General features: G+C 50.1%; 1 protein-coding gene across 2 annotated transcripts in view; it reads right to left on the reverse strand.

Annotated features, from left to right (window-relative positions):
* Positions 1 to 17,269, reverse strand: part of SFSWAP (splicing factor SWAP) — a 67,492-nt gene that overhangs the window by 41,988 nt on the left and 8,235 nt on the right. For both annotated transcript variants that reach the window (XM_019803757.2, XM_034639556.1), the window contains exons 5-7: positions 12,083 to 12,308; positions 11,014 to 11,120; positions 10,442 to 10,574 (exon numbers count right to left, since the gene is read on the reverse strand). In XM_019803757.2, coding sequence (XP_019659316.2) covers positions 10,442 to 10,574; positions 11,014 to 11,120; positions 12,083 to 12,308 — 466 coding nt within the window. The remainder of the gene's footprint in view (positions 1 to 10,441; positions 10,575 to 11,013; positions 11,121 to 12,082; positions 12,309 to 17,269) is intronic.

The raw sequence follows: 17,269 nt of genomic DNA on the forward strand, positions 1-17,269 counted from the left end.
GTGCTGGGAAAGGTGGCCACCATCCAGCGGCCCTGCGGACGCCAGGCTGGGAAGTCACAGCAGCTCTGTCTGGCTGACTGCCTACAGCACCCAACAGCTGGGACTCCTCTGACGTAGGGCACAGGTCGTCAGGACAGGCCTCAAACTTACAGAGGAGTCAGGAGAGGAGATTGAGGAATAAGTCATTACTGTATCGTTCTCTTTTGAATTTTGATTATAAAGTAGAGATTTAAGTGTATCAGAGTTACAAAGTAACGAAAACAGAGATAAAACACTTAAGGCAGTAAAATTTGGGGTGTGAGAGGAGCACAAGTGAACTCAATTATCGTCCATCACAGCAGGAAGACAACAGACAAAACCTAACCTAGGGTGCATAAATCCCGAAACACTGGCACAGACCCGTGACTTAGAGACACAGGGTAACCATCAAGAACTCAACGACACACGGTTAAAAGTAAATACTGGGAAACAAGCGTGTGTGGGGGGAATGACAAATACTTCCCACAAAAAGCATTTATTACATGACCTAAAAGTATATTACTCTGACTCGAATAATTTTTAAAATGTCCTAATTACAATCAAAGAGATGATGAGTGTCTGACTCTGCACTGCCCCCTGAACGCCAGGCGGAGAGGCTGGAGAAACACGATTATTCCCGCTCCTCTTCAATGTATCACCGCGCACGTCCATCCAGCCAGTACTAAATATGTGCCTGCAGGAGAGAGGCCTCCAGTGGCTGGGGCCCGCAGTGTCCATGACACACCAATCCTGCCCTCCTGCTGCTTCTGTGCAGCAACTGAGGGTACGAAGTAAACCAGAGGGGAAACAAAGTAACCTCAGACAGTGAAAATGGCCAAGAGACTGTGACACCCTGCGAGAAGTACTGGGGAAGACCGTCAGCAAAGCTGGGGAGGTCTGACCTGAGAAGGACAGTGTTTCAGGCCAAAGAGGAGCCAGGGCAAAGGCCCTGTGGCCAGATCTCACTTAGCACATTTCAGGAACAGGAAGAGTAAACTGGGGGCAGTGGAGGCTAATTTCTGGAATCTAAATGGGCTGGGAAACCACAAGGAGGTTCTGAGTAGAAAAGTAATGACACGAGGCTCAACTCTGAGATCAAGCCGGCTGCATGGCTGTGGGAAGGCGGCACCAGGACCGGGGGCCGCAGCGGATGAGCAGGCCGACGGCGGCGGAGACCACAAGTGGACCTGGCGAGCAGTGCCCGGCTGGGACAGATCCTGAACGAGGTTCCCGAGCACACAGAGCGTGATTACACATGGGTGTGAGAGACGGGAAGACTAGCATGGCGCCCGCTGCTCTGGCCTGAACTGGAGGTGTGAGGGGAAGCTGGGGGTCCTGCTTCAGAGGCTGCGGATTCAAGACCTTCGTTGCCCGGCCTGAGGTGAGGGCAGGAAGGCGGGAGGTCGGCGCTACAGACACAGATCTGTTACCAACAGGATGTGGGAACATTTCCTAAGAACACAAACAACAACATACTTAAGAGCCGGATTTTACCAAAACTGGTCTCTGCTATAACTTTAAAGTCTGTAGGGCTTTCATATAAAAAGAAGTCAATAAAATGAAGACATTTATATTCAAGGAAGGTCTCTCACCAATTCTGGGATAGAGCAGGGGTTGGCACGTGTTCCGCACAAAGAGCCAGACAGTAAATGTGTCACTCCTCGTGGAGCAAGAGGCAAAACTGGGGGCATGGTATACTCGGAGAAAAAGAAAAAACAAATTCCCACACATTCTTTAATTGATGAAATTCCAAATATCATAAAAATACCTGAGTGGTTTTTCTGGGGTGAGTACAGGTGTACAAATGGGAAGAATGATGTGGCACTTCACTGGGGCTCAGAGAGGACTGTAAAGACCTGTGGCGCACGGCCAGGCAGCGCCCGACCCAGCCTGCAGGCCGTGACACCACCTTAGCTGCAGCGTCTCCCTCCCCGCCACACACTGGAATGTGTGTTTCTGTTTCCCAAAGTCACACTTTTCTGAAGAGCTGTCTGGAAACACTCTTACAACCTCAGTGGTTAATAACTTGAAGAGTATTTTCAAACACATGGAAAAGTCACAGGAGGAACATCTGTCCTCACTCCCACCATTATCTGGGTTTTCCCATACTCCCTTCCATTCTGTGACCACACGTTCCAGGGGTTCTGAGACACAGGCAGATTCTGTGGAGAGGACGGTGTGCATATTCCCACACACTCAGGGGTCTGATCTCCGACTCAGGTTCACAGTCAACCAGTAAATGCACAGAACGTGCAACACTACAGACAATTTCCCACATCACAAGTGACCTTCCTTTACCCCTATTTCGCATTCAAGCTAAAGCTAGACTCCGGGGGTGGGGGGGCACCGGGCAACAGAAGTTACTGCACACACCCCGGGGGCACACACAGCAGGACTGCAGCCCGAGCCCCAGCCGCCCCTCCGGTATAGTTAACAGCTGACAGACCAGTGTCAGAGTAAGTAATTTTCATGGTGATTTCACGATGTGACATAAAACTCCATGCCAGGACCGCTTCTGTTGAAAATAAACCTTAATAAAGGTTTTATCAGCATCTAAAGATTCAGATCCTGAACTCAGTATTAATCTCATCAGCACTCTACTCGACTGGAGAATTTTCCTCTGCCCACAGTTTAAAAAGTTATGCTCTCTCCACACTGAAGACCTTTCCCCTAGGAGAGGTGAAATTATGGGAGTTCAAACACCAGGCACCAACAAAACAATCCAACAGTGGTCTCTCGTGCTCCCCAGTTCTGCATGTCTCTCCTCCACTGGACGGTCTGCTTACCCCGTCCCCAAAACTTCCAGCTTCGCCTGGTGGACTCAGACCGTCTCCACGAGTTCCTGAAGGGTCCCTGTGACCCCTGCTTGTTTCAGGCAGGGTTCTCATCTGCTAGCTCTCCATAATACGGAGTCTCGTGTCTCAGGGAAACCAGTCAAGCCAACCAACAACCCCTACAATACTAAGTCCACACTTGTGTTTTTAAAGCAACCTTTTTTTCTTTTCCAGCACAGCTGACACACAAAGTACATTAACTTCAGGTGTACAACACAGTGTCAACATAGGTGGACAGTTTTTAAGTAAAAGAGGTGTCACTGCCCTGCCTAACGCCCTAAACACTGGAGAGCATTTATCACTTGGATCATCAATGTCTGAATATGTTCAAACTTACTACTTGTTACCATCCTTTTATGGGCTTTATGTAAATAAAAGTTACCTTTTATTTACTCCCTTAGGACCTCCAGACAACCCAGTGTTAAAAAAAATTCCCCAGGGGCGCCTGGGTGGCACAGCGGTTAAGCGTCTGCCTTCAGCTCAGGGCGTGATCCCGGCGTTCTGGGATCGAGCCCCACATCAGGCTCCTCCGCTGTGAGCCTGCTTCTTCCTCTCCCACTCCCCCTGCTTGTGTTCCCTCTCTCGCTGGCTGTCTCTATCTCTGTCGAATAAATAAATACAATCTTAAAAAAAAAAAAATTCCCCAAATGAGGGGCGCCTGGGTGGCTCAGTCGGTTTAAACATCTGCCTTCGGCTCAGGTCATGATGGGGGTCCTGGGATCGAGCCCCACGTCGGGCTCCCTGCTCAGCGGGAGTCTGCTTCTGCCTCTGCTCCACTTGTGCTCACGCTCTCTCTCAAATACATAAAATCCTTAAAAAAAAAAAAAAAAATTCCCTGAACAACAGGAGACTTGTCTTGGGTTACCAAAGCCTTAGACTAGGAAAACCTTAACAGCTTCTGCAATGCTGAAGAACGGCGTCTGTACAGCTGGAAAACCACCTGACCGTACCAGCTTTAGCCCTTGAATACAGGACTCAGGAACTTCAGCCCAGTGTTTAAAAGCAATCGCTCTCCTTCGGGCAAATAAAATCTTCTAGAAAGGCCTGTCTCTACCCATTAATGTCTTCATCGGTGACCCTCACGTAAAAAGTTTTGAATTTTCAATACTGTATTAGGTTTGGAGGCCTGTTACATAAAAACAAGTTCCAGAGAGTTCTGGGTGAGGAAAGGGAGCAGCTCAAGTGTGCAACCTGAACCAAAGGGTGGAGATGCCTGCAGATGTGTGGGGAGGGCCTGCCCACTGGAGGCTTGGCCCACTCAGGACACCCACTCAGGGGCTTTTTCAGGATCTCACAGAAGAGCACAGAATGGGCTTTCCAGAGAAGGCTGCACTTCCAAAGACAAAGGATCTCAGAGGCGGTGGGAACAGTGTCAAGGAGGAAGTGCCTACAGCATCAGACAGAAGGTCTAAGACGACCAGGAAAGGGCAGCACAGAGCTGTGTAGGCTCCCCCGGCCGGGCAGTGAGGCAGCAACGACCGCGGTCTGGATGAAAACAGAACGCAAGCGAGCTTGCAGTTTTCGGAGCCACAGCTGAATCTGGTGAGAGAAGAATTCTACAGAGCACAAAGAAAAGGAAAGCAAGCCACCCCTGAGCGGGACAGGGGCCGAGCTAAGCTGGGTCGTAACTGGGCTCATGGCCTGCTTCTGTGCAGCCCGGGAGAGCTCACAACAGTTTTTACATGTTTCAGCGGTTGGAATTTCTATGAAATTCAAGTCCGTGGAGCCTGTGCTGCTGGGCCCGGCCACGCCCCCTCGTGGCCTCCCGTCTGTGCTCGAGGACCACCAACCGGCTGCAACAGCAGACGTGCACGCACCCACGGTGCAGGACGTGAAAAGTGACGTTGGGACCTTCAGATCAAGTCTGCAGATCCCACTGTCGCACTGAGAGAACACAGGACCAAAACCACACCTTTACAGAACCAACACGTTTTAGACCGCAACGGACAGAATAGGTGTGACTGAAAAACCAGTCACTGATGCAGAAGGAGACGGACAGATGGACAGATCCACATGCCAAATGCTGAAGAGAAAGAGAGTAAAATAAAAAAGAGAAAGTGATACACACAGAAGAAAAAGATCCAAAAGAAGGAAACTGACGTCTTTTAAGCAGAGAAGCCAACGACCGGAACAGAAAAGGTAATGAGAGACACACAACGGAAAACAGCCTCCCAGGCCAAGAACCGAATCTGTGAGAGGGGGCAGGACCCGCTCCGGGACGACTGCGGAATGCGCTCCAGGTCACCAGGCGTCCAGCCAGAGAGCGCGAGCCCCCGAGCAGCGAGGTGGGGGAGCTGAAGCCGGCCCCTTCCTCTTCACAGCAACATCCAAGTCCAGAGCCCACTCGGCAGCGCTCCTGGGTTCCAGGCAGCGCTCCTGGTACGGTGCTTTCCGCCAAGGTGCTCACTGACGTGACCAAGCTCCAAGAACGGCGTCCAGGAGCAATGAGTGAGAGCCAAGCAGCTAATACCTCCACACGACTGGTCGGTGGCAGCAGCCGGCTGAGCCAGGCCTCTCCAGGGAAGACCAGGCTGGATGCTAGCTTCACAAAGATCTAGGGCCAGGAAGACGCTCCCCAAGAATGTGACCCCAGACAAGCTTCCTGTCTGCACAAGGGCGGGAGGGGGCACTTCTCCAACAGAACCCTCACAACACAGGTCCACGAGACTCAATGCCCAGCACTGAGTAATGCCCAGCATTACTCACACTCTCACAACAGAAACACACGCTTCCAAAAAGTCAGGAGTCAGGGGAGGGGGAAGGGAAGGGATTTTAGGAGTATTTTAATTTCCTCCAGTTTCACAGTTAATGACATCTAAGATAAAAACAGAGCTTTAAAAAAAAGCTACAACCGCAATCTCTTTCATGTTCTCCCCGTCTCCAGAACTGAATTCCTGACTATGGAAGAAACTTTTATCTGAAGATCAGCAGTTACTTCACTCTGATTTTTGATTACAGGTTCTTCTGCTAAATTTGAGTAAAGTTTAAAAAAAGCTTACTTCCACTTTAACACAAATACTTCTATCCGTACATCCAACTTTCTAATCCCTGTTCTGCATAAAGCCTGTCTTTGGATTCCCAGCCAGGAGCTTCCCGCGCCCCTCCCCCCTCACCATACTACGTCAGTGTTTCCCCGCTGTGTCCGGATTATGGTAGGAATGTCCAGTTCCGGGTGGTGGAATCTTGGGTAATATTTTTACTTTCTTGTTTCCATTTCCCTTCACTTATAATAAAAGCATTTTTAAAAAAAGAGTTTAGAAGGTAAGTAAAGCACTTCAAGGTTATGATTTTGCCAAAAAAAAAAAAAGAAAAGAAAAAGAAATGCCATGAACAAGAACAGCAAAATCACATTTTAAAAAACCAGAACAGAAGCAAGAAAACATCCAGTTTAGCCACACGATACGGTTTAATTTCACTTCAGCTATTTATGGAATGAAACAGTCAAAAAAACTGGGTTGGCGTTTTATTTTTTAGAAACCGCATGCTGTACCAGTGCACGGTACTCCAGTATTACTGTTTCCCGCATAATTAACTGTATCTATGACCCTCTTGGGCAAAGATTTACAGTTAAATAGCAGGAGACAACCAAGTAACAGAAAATCACTGTCAAGTTAAGAAAAAAAAAAATTGTTAGTTTTACACATCTATACTTAAGGATCTTTTAAAGAAAATTCTTCCAAAATAAAAACAGGTGCTTTTCTTCTAAGGCTGCCTCTATCCAGGAAAATCTCTATCAGCAAGAAACCAATCACAAGGAATGGCCATGGACATCCTGAAGTGATTTCTTAACTCTGCGCTAATAGAAAGAACTGGAAAAGCTTGGTGACCCCGGCTCTGATGGGTCCCAGCGGGCACCAAGCTCCGGCGGGGAAGAGCTGGGACAGGGAGAGCTGACAGACGGTCTTGAACCTGTGTGTTAACATCACAGGCCTGCAAGAGCTCCCTTGGGATACTGGCATAGTTTCACAGAAGCATCCCATCGATCTTGCGCTTTTTCTGGGAAGGGACAATCACCTACATGGTCCAAGAGGAATTCAAACTTGTTAACGTGAAACAACATCTTCAACAGCCCACACACCTTGACTGTATCCCAAGATTTACAAGTCTCATGTTCTTACGTGCCAGCCAGGGTAGGCCCCTCGACCGTAACAGCCTTATATCCTGTACGTGTGTGCTGCAGTCTGGCTCGTCGCACTCTCCAGGGCTCGGGCTCTTAAGCCAGCAGATACAATGCCATTCGGAAGAGCTTCGAGGGGACACGTTTACAAAAAACTGCATGGCCACTTTTACCTTTCTGAATTATTCACACTGCAGCCTGTGTTTCCGCTGCACTCCCCCCCCCGTCTGACCATAAAAGCTATTGTGTCAGACACGTCTGCTTCCTCGGTGATTTTATTTTGTCTATTAGCGGAATCTAATGTCTGGTGGCTTAAAGGAGGGAATTCTTCACCGGTTAAAGTCTCCTCACTTTGCTGAGAGCTGCCCACGTGGCACCTTGGCCTAGAAGCCGCCAGGCTGCTCGGTAAAAGGCGGGGCTCTTCCCCTGAGACTCCCTACATGCAGGCTGCCCGCGTTTCCTTGCCCACCCACTGCCGAACGTGTGTCTGCCTCAGGACTCTTCTTCGCGCCCCCTCTGAAGGCACCCCTGGTTTGCACGCTGGGCAAGCTGGCAACGCGACGTGCTGCACTCTAGGGCCGCGAGGCTCCTCTCCAGCAGGCTGGGCCTGTTTGCTGTTACGGCAGAGCTCTCCTCTGAAACGATTTTTTCCAGTGAAACTACTGTAATTACATATTCAATTAAAATTTATGCAAATGGCTGGAAGGCTAACTGCTTACAGGACTGTGTGGAAGCAGGGAGGAGAACTGGGCGTGAGAGCCGTCAAGTCAGACTGCCACCCAAACTTTGCTCTGGGGCGCCAGCACCTCCTGCACCTTACACGCCCAGCGCGGCGACCGGCCAACAGCACCACCATGTACCTGCGGCAGGAGACATTTCAGGTCCGTAGGTACCACTTCCAGACCCGCTCTTAGCACAGACTTCGTAGAAACCACCACTTCGTCAGGCCCTGAGGTCTCTTCCCTTGTAACGTTTCACTTACCACCTGATTGCACTCATTTCCCTTCACTGTGCCTCCTTTTCAAAATTTTCATATTCTTGATTTTTTTTTAATAGAACCATATAATATACTCGCAGACGAAAACATCTTTGAAAACCTGAATACAGGTGCTCACACATATTTGTGCTGGGCAGGTTCAAGCACAGGACTCTTCCTAGAAACTGGATCAGTGTGTCTAACCGTCCAGGCCTCCTGCGTCACCCCACAACGCCTAGATGCTGGACAGTGGCTGCTGCGGTGACCCTGAGGCTGGTGCTCTCGGGGGGCTCTCACGGGGACACTCACTACCCACGGGGCACAGCCCCTCTCCCTCTGCGCAGTCCAGCTTCGGAGAGTCCGTGCTCAGGAGTCCATTTCCACACCCTGTCTGCTTCCCGTCTCACTGCAGTCCAGCTTCTGACCTCCCCACGTCAAGGAAATGGCTCTCGCTTCTGGTAACGAGGTGTCTACGTGAAATCTGGACATCTCACAGCCCACCTCCCTAGTCTCTAGGCAGCACTGCCCACTGCTGAGCCCGGTCTCCAGAGGAGCTCTGGGACACACACCTCTCGGCCCTGCTGCCCTCACTCCCATGACCCCTCCCACAGGCACAGCAGAGGCAGGATGCGGGGGTGGGGGGTGCCTGCAAGCAGCACCTACTTGGATGTGTGTTTTCTTGGACTGCCTTGCATTTTTTACAAAATATGAACTCATCGCTGACATCTGTAAATTGAGATATTTCACCTAAACGTTTTAGATTTCTTGGTTCTCTGCAAAATCTGGAAACCGATCCCTGCCCTGGCACAGCTGCAATCCACGTGCAAGCAGCCACGGGTCCTGTCAGTCCTGACTCTTTCGTCTCTGTTGGGTTAGACAGCTGAGCTGTGAGACTGTGACACCAGGCACCAGTCCCAAACGCCCCGTCTCACACTTGCCTGTCAGGCTCGCACTGTGTGAGGAGAGGCGGGCACTATTTGGCGCCCCCTGCTGGAGCACTGCCTGGGGGAGGTCGGCAAGGGTCCAGGCAGGGAGTGCCCCTGGTGCACCTGATGTTTGTCTAAGGAGGGGCTGGTGTCAATGGGGCTCTGAGAGGCTGCAGGGAGCCTGAGTCACAAACCAGCCACTAGGCCTGCCACATGGCAGGCGCCATCCCCCCACCCAGTGCTGTGGGGACTGCAGACACGCCGCCTGCGACTGCCCTCAGTGCCTAACGGTACGTGCTCCGTGATAAACAGAGCGAATGATCGGGTGATGGTCACCTTGTCCCCAAACTCGCTCTCCTCTTCCGTGCAAGACAGTTCAATAGCTTCATGGACCTAGTGGATGCACACGGACAAGGCGTTTCACTTGCAGAAATCCAATGATAGGTTGGAAAAAGGAAAACAAGGAAGCCCAGGGACGTTCCACTCAGCCAACTTCCTCCGGTCACTCCCGACTCCCGTTCACCTGCGTGGCCCTGCTGTGCACACAGCACTCCCCGTCATGAGCACTGCAAACCCCAAGTCCTTTAAGAGGCTTTTGATACGTGCATGAGGTTCCCTCAAGTCCCTGACCCACGAAGTCTGCAAATGTCACTGTGGCACATCGGAGTCACGAGCTGCCCGGCACCGCCAGGAGAGGGTGTAAGGGCCTGGCTTCTGCTTCTGACGCTCCAATAATACGCAGCCTACGTCTTAAAGGAGAATTAATCTCTGGCTGATTCTCCACCCTCTGACCGTGATGAGCTTTATGGCCGGATGACTGACTGGATCTGCAGGGGAGGGACCCCAAATCCTTGCAGCCGTCCTAAAGCCTCTCCTCTCGTTCTGTTAACTTCTGAGTAATTTTAACCAGATCAGATAACGAGACCAAGGTCAAATGCTCTCAAATGATTACTTGAATAGAACCTCAGGATCTGCCTTCCATTAATAATCTTCCAGTAATTAAGAAGACAAAAGGCCCGCAAGCAGCCCGAACAGGTAGGAACTAGCTGGGATTCTAAGGCGTACATTGCACGCCAGCTTGAGCCGTCTCTTTTGCAGGAAAGCAACTGTGCACACAACAGCAACGTCCACGCTCCCTGTGCTTCGTAACAAGAGCTTCCACTTTGGTCAGGGCCGTGACATACCGGATTCCAGCCTCACTGTGGGCCGGGAGACCATGCGACACAGTCCTGTCTGTGAGGGTCAAAGGGAGGCACCAGGCACGGTTGCTTGGGTGAGGGAGGGGGTCTTCAAAGAAGGGCAAAGCCCCCGAGCACCTCCTTTCTGCTTTTGCCCTTCTCCATCCTTCCTACAATGCACAGCTGATGCTGGACACAGAGCAGCCATTCGTCAACGTTAGGGGACACACAAAAGGATGAGGCCACGTGCCGAGGATGGCTAACCACGAAGACCCAAGGGACTGAGTCCTCCCAGCCCCTCTACCGGACGCACGCTGCATGCATCCCTGCGGTGCCGTCCTGCTGGGTACGCTGTGGACCGGGGGCCGGGAGGCGCACAGCCAGGTACTCACAGTCAGCAGTGTATTCCCCCTGGGAGGGCTGCGTGGTGCCATCTGCTGTGGGGGGGGCGGGAGCGGGACTGTCGGCCTGGGCTTTACGGACCAGCACGGCAAGGGGGTGATCCGGGTCCACCACCTTCAAAGGCTGCAGACAGAGAGGACGCATGATCACACCATTTCCCGTACCCTAACTCACGGAGAACTCTTTTGTGGCCAAGAAGGCTCAACTCAACCACAGCACACAGTGTATCAGAGCACGGTGGACGTGCTTCAGGAAACCTTGGCATGCGCACACAGAGGGCCTGCACGACCGTGGCTGCGCTCTACGTGGCTGCTCGTGAGTCCCACAGGAAGTGAGTGAACAGATGGCTTCCATCTTCTAGTAACCACTCGGGAAAGAAAGGAGGGGTGGGCAGGACTCTACTGCCACCAATAAAAGTGTGAGCCACCAACCAGAGGTGAAAACGCAGAACAGACCTTGATGATGATAAAATAAGATACCAAAGAAATGGCTGCTTAATGATTTCCTAAAACTAGACTAGCAGAAGTTCTGTTATGGCATAAAAAATACAAAAGATCAAAACCTTCATCAGCTCCTCCAGGCGGTTACACTTCTTGGAAGCAAAGAGAGACGGGTGCAGGTAACTCCCATCTCCTTCATCATCGTCATCATCAGAGCTGACTCCCGACTCTGGAAAGCAAAAGTGTGTTTCAAGATTCTGGTGTGTGGGAAGAGACACGGCACAGATAACGGGTGTAAACACTTAGCAGCAGACACAGGCGGGGCTGCTGGTAACCGTGTGGCGGTTATCCGCCCAGGAAGCACCTCTGGGAAACAGCCCCTGGGACGCTGCCGCCCAACATGCTCAGTGGAAAGCGGGGGGCAGACAGGCATGCGCCATCCGGCAGCATATCCGTCCAGCGCCACCAGCCTGTAGCAACTGTGTTTTAATTTCTTAGAAAAAAGGCAAAAATCCTGATGAAACATAGAACGGCAACAGATACTTTAAAAAACTAACAAATGTGGAGAAAATGAGATCTGTAAGCAAGATTTGTACAAATGTTCTGAAGATCATGTTTCAGCTCAAGAGAAAAAAATTCAACAGCAGACATGTACAGACAGACTGCTGTCCCTGCACGTTATTCAAAACAGTTAACTGGCCTTTGTGGTAAGAATTCCCAATTTAGATATTTAATAAAAACAACAGCTTAAGGTGGAGATGAATAAAGAAAGAGAGAGCAAAACTAACCATTCCATTTTTGTGCACACATAACTTAAGCTTAGGCCCTAAATCCGTGTGCACGTGTATGGCTGGAACCATCCCACGAAGCAGATTTACTCTTTTCTCCAGAAAATGTGAAACAGCCAAAATGAGAGGAAAAATTTCTAACCCAGATGATTATGTTCTGATAGCATCAATATTTAATTATATATCACTATCTATGGAAATAATAATTAAGAATCTAGTGTATTTTCAAGACTTACTCAAGACGAGCTTTACCCCACCCTCTGGGTGCACCAGCAGGTTTAATTAGCACACCTTAGTGGTGGGGCTGCAGGAATATTCTGGAAGTCCTGCAGTGCAGGCTTATCCCCTCCCAGAGGCCACCCAGCACAGGCCCCACATCCACACAGGACACAGTCTCACATACTCTTTTTCTCTTCGTTTCTGTTTTCCGCCAGCGCCGTATAGCGTCCTTCTTTCATGGCTTTCTGGATGAATTTGTAGTAGGGGTTGAGGTAGTGATCAAAGCGTAGAAAGTCGAATTGAGAATTTCGGGCCTGCTTGGCTTTCAGCATTATTTCAAACTGTGCTCCCTGTTTGCACACGAAATTGGCTGTGCGCTCAATGATTGCATGCATTTTGGCTGTTGGTGGCTATGAAAAAACATACATATTCACGTGATCAATTTTTCCTCTTTTTCACTGGCTACATGACTTAAAACACAGGAAAAAAACCTGGTTTTACTGTCAATTATATGAAATAAGAGACAGGGGTGCCTGCATAGCCCGGTTAAGCGGCCGACTCTTGATTTAGGCTCAGGTCATGCTCTCAGGGTCATGAGATCGAGCCCCATGTTGGGCTCTGTGCTGAGAGGACTCTGCTTCTCCCTCTCCGTCTGCTCCTCCCCCGACTTGCACTTTCTCTCTCTCTCTCAAATAAATAAAATCTTTAACAAAAAAAGAGAGAGAGAGAGACATTTCAATCGGAAGAGCCCAGTTTGAACGGCGCCTGGCTCCACAACACTTTGGACTATTTCTGGATTCTGCAGTATCTCATGGGGAGAAAACTCACAGACTGAGGCGCCCACTCCAGCTTTGAGCAGAACTGACTTGAGACAATCTTTTTTACACCAAGTCACTGTACCTCCACGTTAACCAGGTTCTGTGATGGGGCTGGAGGCCGTGAACCCTCAGAAGCTGTATGCAAATTATATACATATGCATATTTCTAGGGAGGGGGTACACATTCACCAAGTTTCTCAAGGGCCTACACATCACTTCTCTTTCCTTCTTAGCTGGGACTAGATGTCATAGCTCGGAAAACAGCATTTCCGGACATGTGAGGAAAGCCCCATGCTCTCACCTGCTCCTGCACCTGACTAACTTCCACAGCACGTCGGTGAGGTCTGGCCGCAACAGGGAGGGCCTCACCCACAGCAACAGGCTGCACATCTTGCTGCCTCCAAGTGAGGTTACTATTAGGAACCAGACCCTGCCAACCGGGTTCCTGCCCGTGCTGCTAAGTTACTTCCTCCACATGACACGCTTGGCACTTACCACCCACAAATGGAGCTTGTCAGAGCAGACGTTGAAAGCCATACTCCAAAAATACTTTTAATAATAACGAAGAGATTAACACTTAGAAATTACATGCAAATAAAGTGGGAAATTATTCATTAAAAATGGGCAGTTAAGTATTCAAGATGCTTTCTGTAATTCCAGAACCACATCCTTCATAAAATATAAATGCCTTAATTCTCAAACTTAATTCCTGAACTAATAAAGTCCTTCACACTTAAACAGGATACGTACCTACAATTAAAGTTATTTACTGATCCCAAAATAAACTAGATTCCACGTCAAAGGCCCACTGCGCCTGGAGCATGGATCCTGAGGCAGATTTTCAATGGCTTGGACTAACAGCAAGACTAATCTCTGAAACTGTGTCCCACACACAACTCCATCATTAACAGTGAATTCAGAATAGTGACCTTGAGAGGAAACGACAGTCACCTCCACAGGGAGGCGTTCTCTGCTGACCAAACTGACCTGCTGTTTTGAAGTCTCCTAAAAGGAGGCCTATTTACGATAGAATGTCATGGTAAGAAGACAGTGACCACAAAGCACTGGTGACTACAGAGGAACAGAGCACCCGGTGAGCACACTTCCGGGCCTGCTCCCAGAGCAAGGGGCTAACACACCAGCACCTGGTGTGGGAAGAGTCTCTGCTCTCTCTAGCGCACTGTGTTTACATAGATGTTTTCTATTTAACACCACGAGTACCCGCACTGTAAAATGGGTTTTCAAGGACATATACATATATGATGTGTTACAAAGACTGATGATAAAGGGAAAAATGCTTGCCTTACACGGGAAACCTTTGGTTTAAGTAAGTGACTTAGCACAACAAAGCAGGCTCACACTTCCTCCCTCCTCCCAAATTACACTGACACGGCTCTAAACACTGAGGGGTAGACACCGGGAAGTGGGAGAACAGTGTACGAGGTGAGAAAGCCCACACCAGTGTCAGGTCTCCTAAGAGCTCTGGAAAATGCTGGAGCTCAGACCCCTGAAGCAGGGGGACCAGGATGGGGTGGTATGGGAATGGAAGGGGGGGTGAAAAGTGAGGAGCCCCCGGAGCAGCTGGGCTGGCCCTCTCCTCCACTATGATCAGGGAAGGAAAAATTAAATGCCCACTTCACTCACAGCCCAAAATAAATATTACATCAAGTCACAGTTCAATTGTAAAAACAAAACAAAACAAAAACAAAAACAAAAACAAACTATAAACGCAAAAGTAGGAAACAGGAAATATTTTTTAAATCTTAGGCATGGGAAGGGACTTTCAAAACAAAATTCGAAATCCTGGTGCTGCAATGGGATCCAGTGACATGCGTGACTCGACAGACACATCTACATTCTGTGAGGAAAGAGCTGCTGGAAGACAAGGTGCCTGGAAAACGTGCATGCTCAGCGCACGGCGTGGGGGCAGGCTTATCACACGTGAACAGTCTTCACGAGTCCCAACGGCAAGAACTCCACAGGATGCTTCCCACCCCCATCCCGTGGCGACAGAACCCCTGAATTATGATGACAATAACACTCTAAGCTGAACACCAATCAGCTGGGGCTAAGTCCATGGCTCAGAGCTCTGGAGCTGGGCCCGGGCTGGAGCTGCAGGCCTGACCCGCACATGCCTCCCTTGGGGCAGCTGCTCTGACCTCTCTAGACCTCAGCGTCTCTCCCCCGCACTCGGGCTGACAAGCGCATCTACTCCCCAGGCACCGGTGCTGCAAGGACTGGGAACAGGAGCAAAACACGGTGCGTGGTGCCTGGTACACAGCACGTGGTCAGCAAACGTCACCCCGCGGTGTTCTTAATCCAAGAGACAGAAATGTTGCTCACAACGGCCATTACACACAAATCCTTCCCTGCTTTTCCACTGGTTCATTAAGTGTGTTCAAATGAGCATGTTTCCCTTAGAAGTAACTTCTAATGGGGTCTGTGGGGCAGCAGCACTTCCAGAACCCGTGGCTGACGGGAATGACTCTCCCTCCACCTTCCCAGCAGTGCTCCTGGTGTGCGCCAGCTGTGGGGGCACCAACACAACCCAACACAAGCAGGCACAGAGCAGAGTACACCCAGAATCGGGACCGGGTGTGTGCAGAACTCAGGAGGTGACCAAGACAGGCTTCCAGGTCCCCAGGAAGGGGACAGATGGCTGAAAACACAACGTTGGGACAAATGACGCCAGGCTACACATCCAGGGAGAAACCCAAGAAGACACACACAGAACCACTATGAAATCTAAAACAAAGCCGTGAGGTCACTTTAGGGGCCCGGTGGAATGTGGAGCGGGAGGGCTGCCGGAGTTTTGTCGAGGACAGCACCAGCTGCGGCCCGTCTCAAGTACCTGCCAACATCCGCCTTCCTGAGTGCCACGATTTCTAACTACTCCTACTGTTCACACAAACCCCATAGATCCTATAGTCATTAGACTCTAATCCAAAAGCCTGGTTTAAGCATCAAGAACCCCCTAGAATGCCTACTTTCTTTCCCGTGTGGGGGCAGCCCCCGTGCATGGAGGCAGCAACCCGCCCCTACCTACAGGCCGGCAAACTCAGCATTTCATCACCGACACGAAGTCCCGCTACAAGTGCCCCATACTCCACCCCCCCCAACATCGCAGTGTGAGTCGCAGACCATGAACTGCCGCCCCCAAGCCCTGATGCCAGCATGGAGGGAAAAAACCCTGTCCAGCAGCACCCTGACAGACACGCAGACATGGTTTCCACAGAATCAAACAATTTCCCACTCAAGAGGCAGGTCTGTAATAATATCACCAGAAACTTTTCAACATTAAGAAAGCAAATTACTATTCTGCTCTCCAATGGGTAGCGACTATTTTTAGTTCCAGCAGACCATTAAACAGCTTAGTGATGCTTACTCCGGCTGAGAACACACAGCCATTCAATATTTTAATAGGAAATAAACAATGCAATAAAAATCTATTATACTTCCATGTTTATGTTTGCATAAAAGTTTAAAAATAATGTTTCACATAAAAATAAATATAATTCCATATAGTCAACCTTAAATAAAAGCTTTTAGCATTAAGTATAGGTAAGGGAGCAACCCGTTTTTAATGGGTCTCTCACGTGGAATAAAGAGCACATTCCAGAACAAGTAGGAATATAACCCAGAACAATGCACAGAAAGTATATCAACACAAGTCTTAGAATAACAAACGTTCAAATGACACTTTCAGATTTAACTGAATGCTGGAGATGGAGAAGCAAATATACGTAGTAATTTCACTCAGCAAAATCCAGACATTTTTACTCTTACTTGCACGAAGACTGAGAAAGCAAAGGAAGGAGAGGCTGTGAGTGCGTCAATGCAGGAAAGGAAGGGTGGAGGCTCTGCCACCTGCCTTCGACACATGAAAATGGGGGGAACCATCATCAGAGGCTCCTTCCACGAACAGTTCCCGGCCCCCGTGCACCCAGAGGCTCAGAACCCGGGGCACAAGAACCTAGGACACCTGCGTCCATGGTGCTAGAAATCCAGTCAGGAAAACCCACACCAAGCACCAACATCCCCTCCACCCCCGCCCCCCGAGCGTGCACGTGCAACACTCTGCCTGCCACCCGCACGGCACGCTCTTCTCCTCCTGTGGCCGGGCACAGCAGCTAGGGTACGGGGCTGTCAGCATTACAGGACACAGGAAATACAAAGCAGCCAGCACTACTGCGGGAGACCCCAAGGTCGGCCACTCTAACTCAGCATGAACCCAACAGGCTGCAGCTGGAATAGCGGGATGAGGGGAGCGTGAACCACTGCTCTGTCAGGCTCTAGCCACAGAGCACTCAGGCCAAGGTGAGTCCCCCCAGCTGAGGGGGGGGGGGTCCCTGATTGTCAAAGGACCTGGAGATGCCACCAGGCCATCATCACAAGGGACAGGAAGACCAAGTGCAAGAGCAGCAAGGAAGGTAAAGGCATTTCCCTAAGTGCCTGCCAAAGCCACCCTGGCAAAAGCCAGGACAAAGCCAATTCCCAGCAAGCCACGCTGCTGTGATCGAGATGGTTCTTATACCTAAACGTGGCTGACAGTG

Source organism: Ailuropoda melanoleuca, chromosome 12 (genome assembly GCF_002007445.2).
Source record: "Ailuropoda melanoleuca isolate Jingjing chromosome 12, ASM200744v2, whole genome shotgun sequence".
Taxonomy (NCBI): domain Eukaryota; kingdom Metazoa; phylum Chordata; class Mammalia; order Carnivora; family Ursidae; genus Ailuropoda; species Ailuropoda melanoleuca.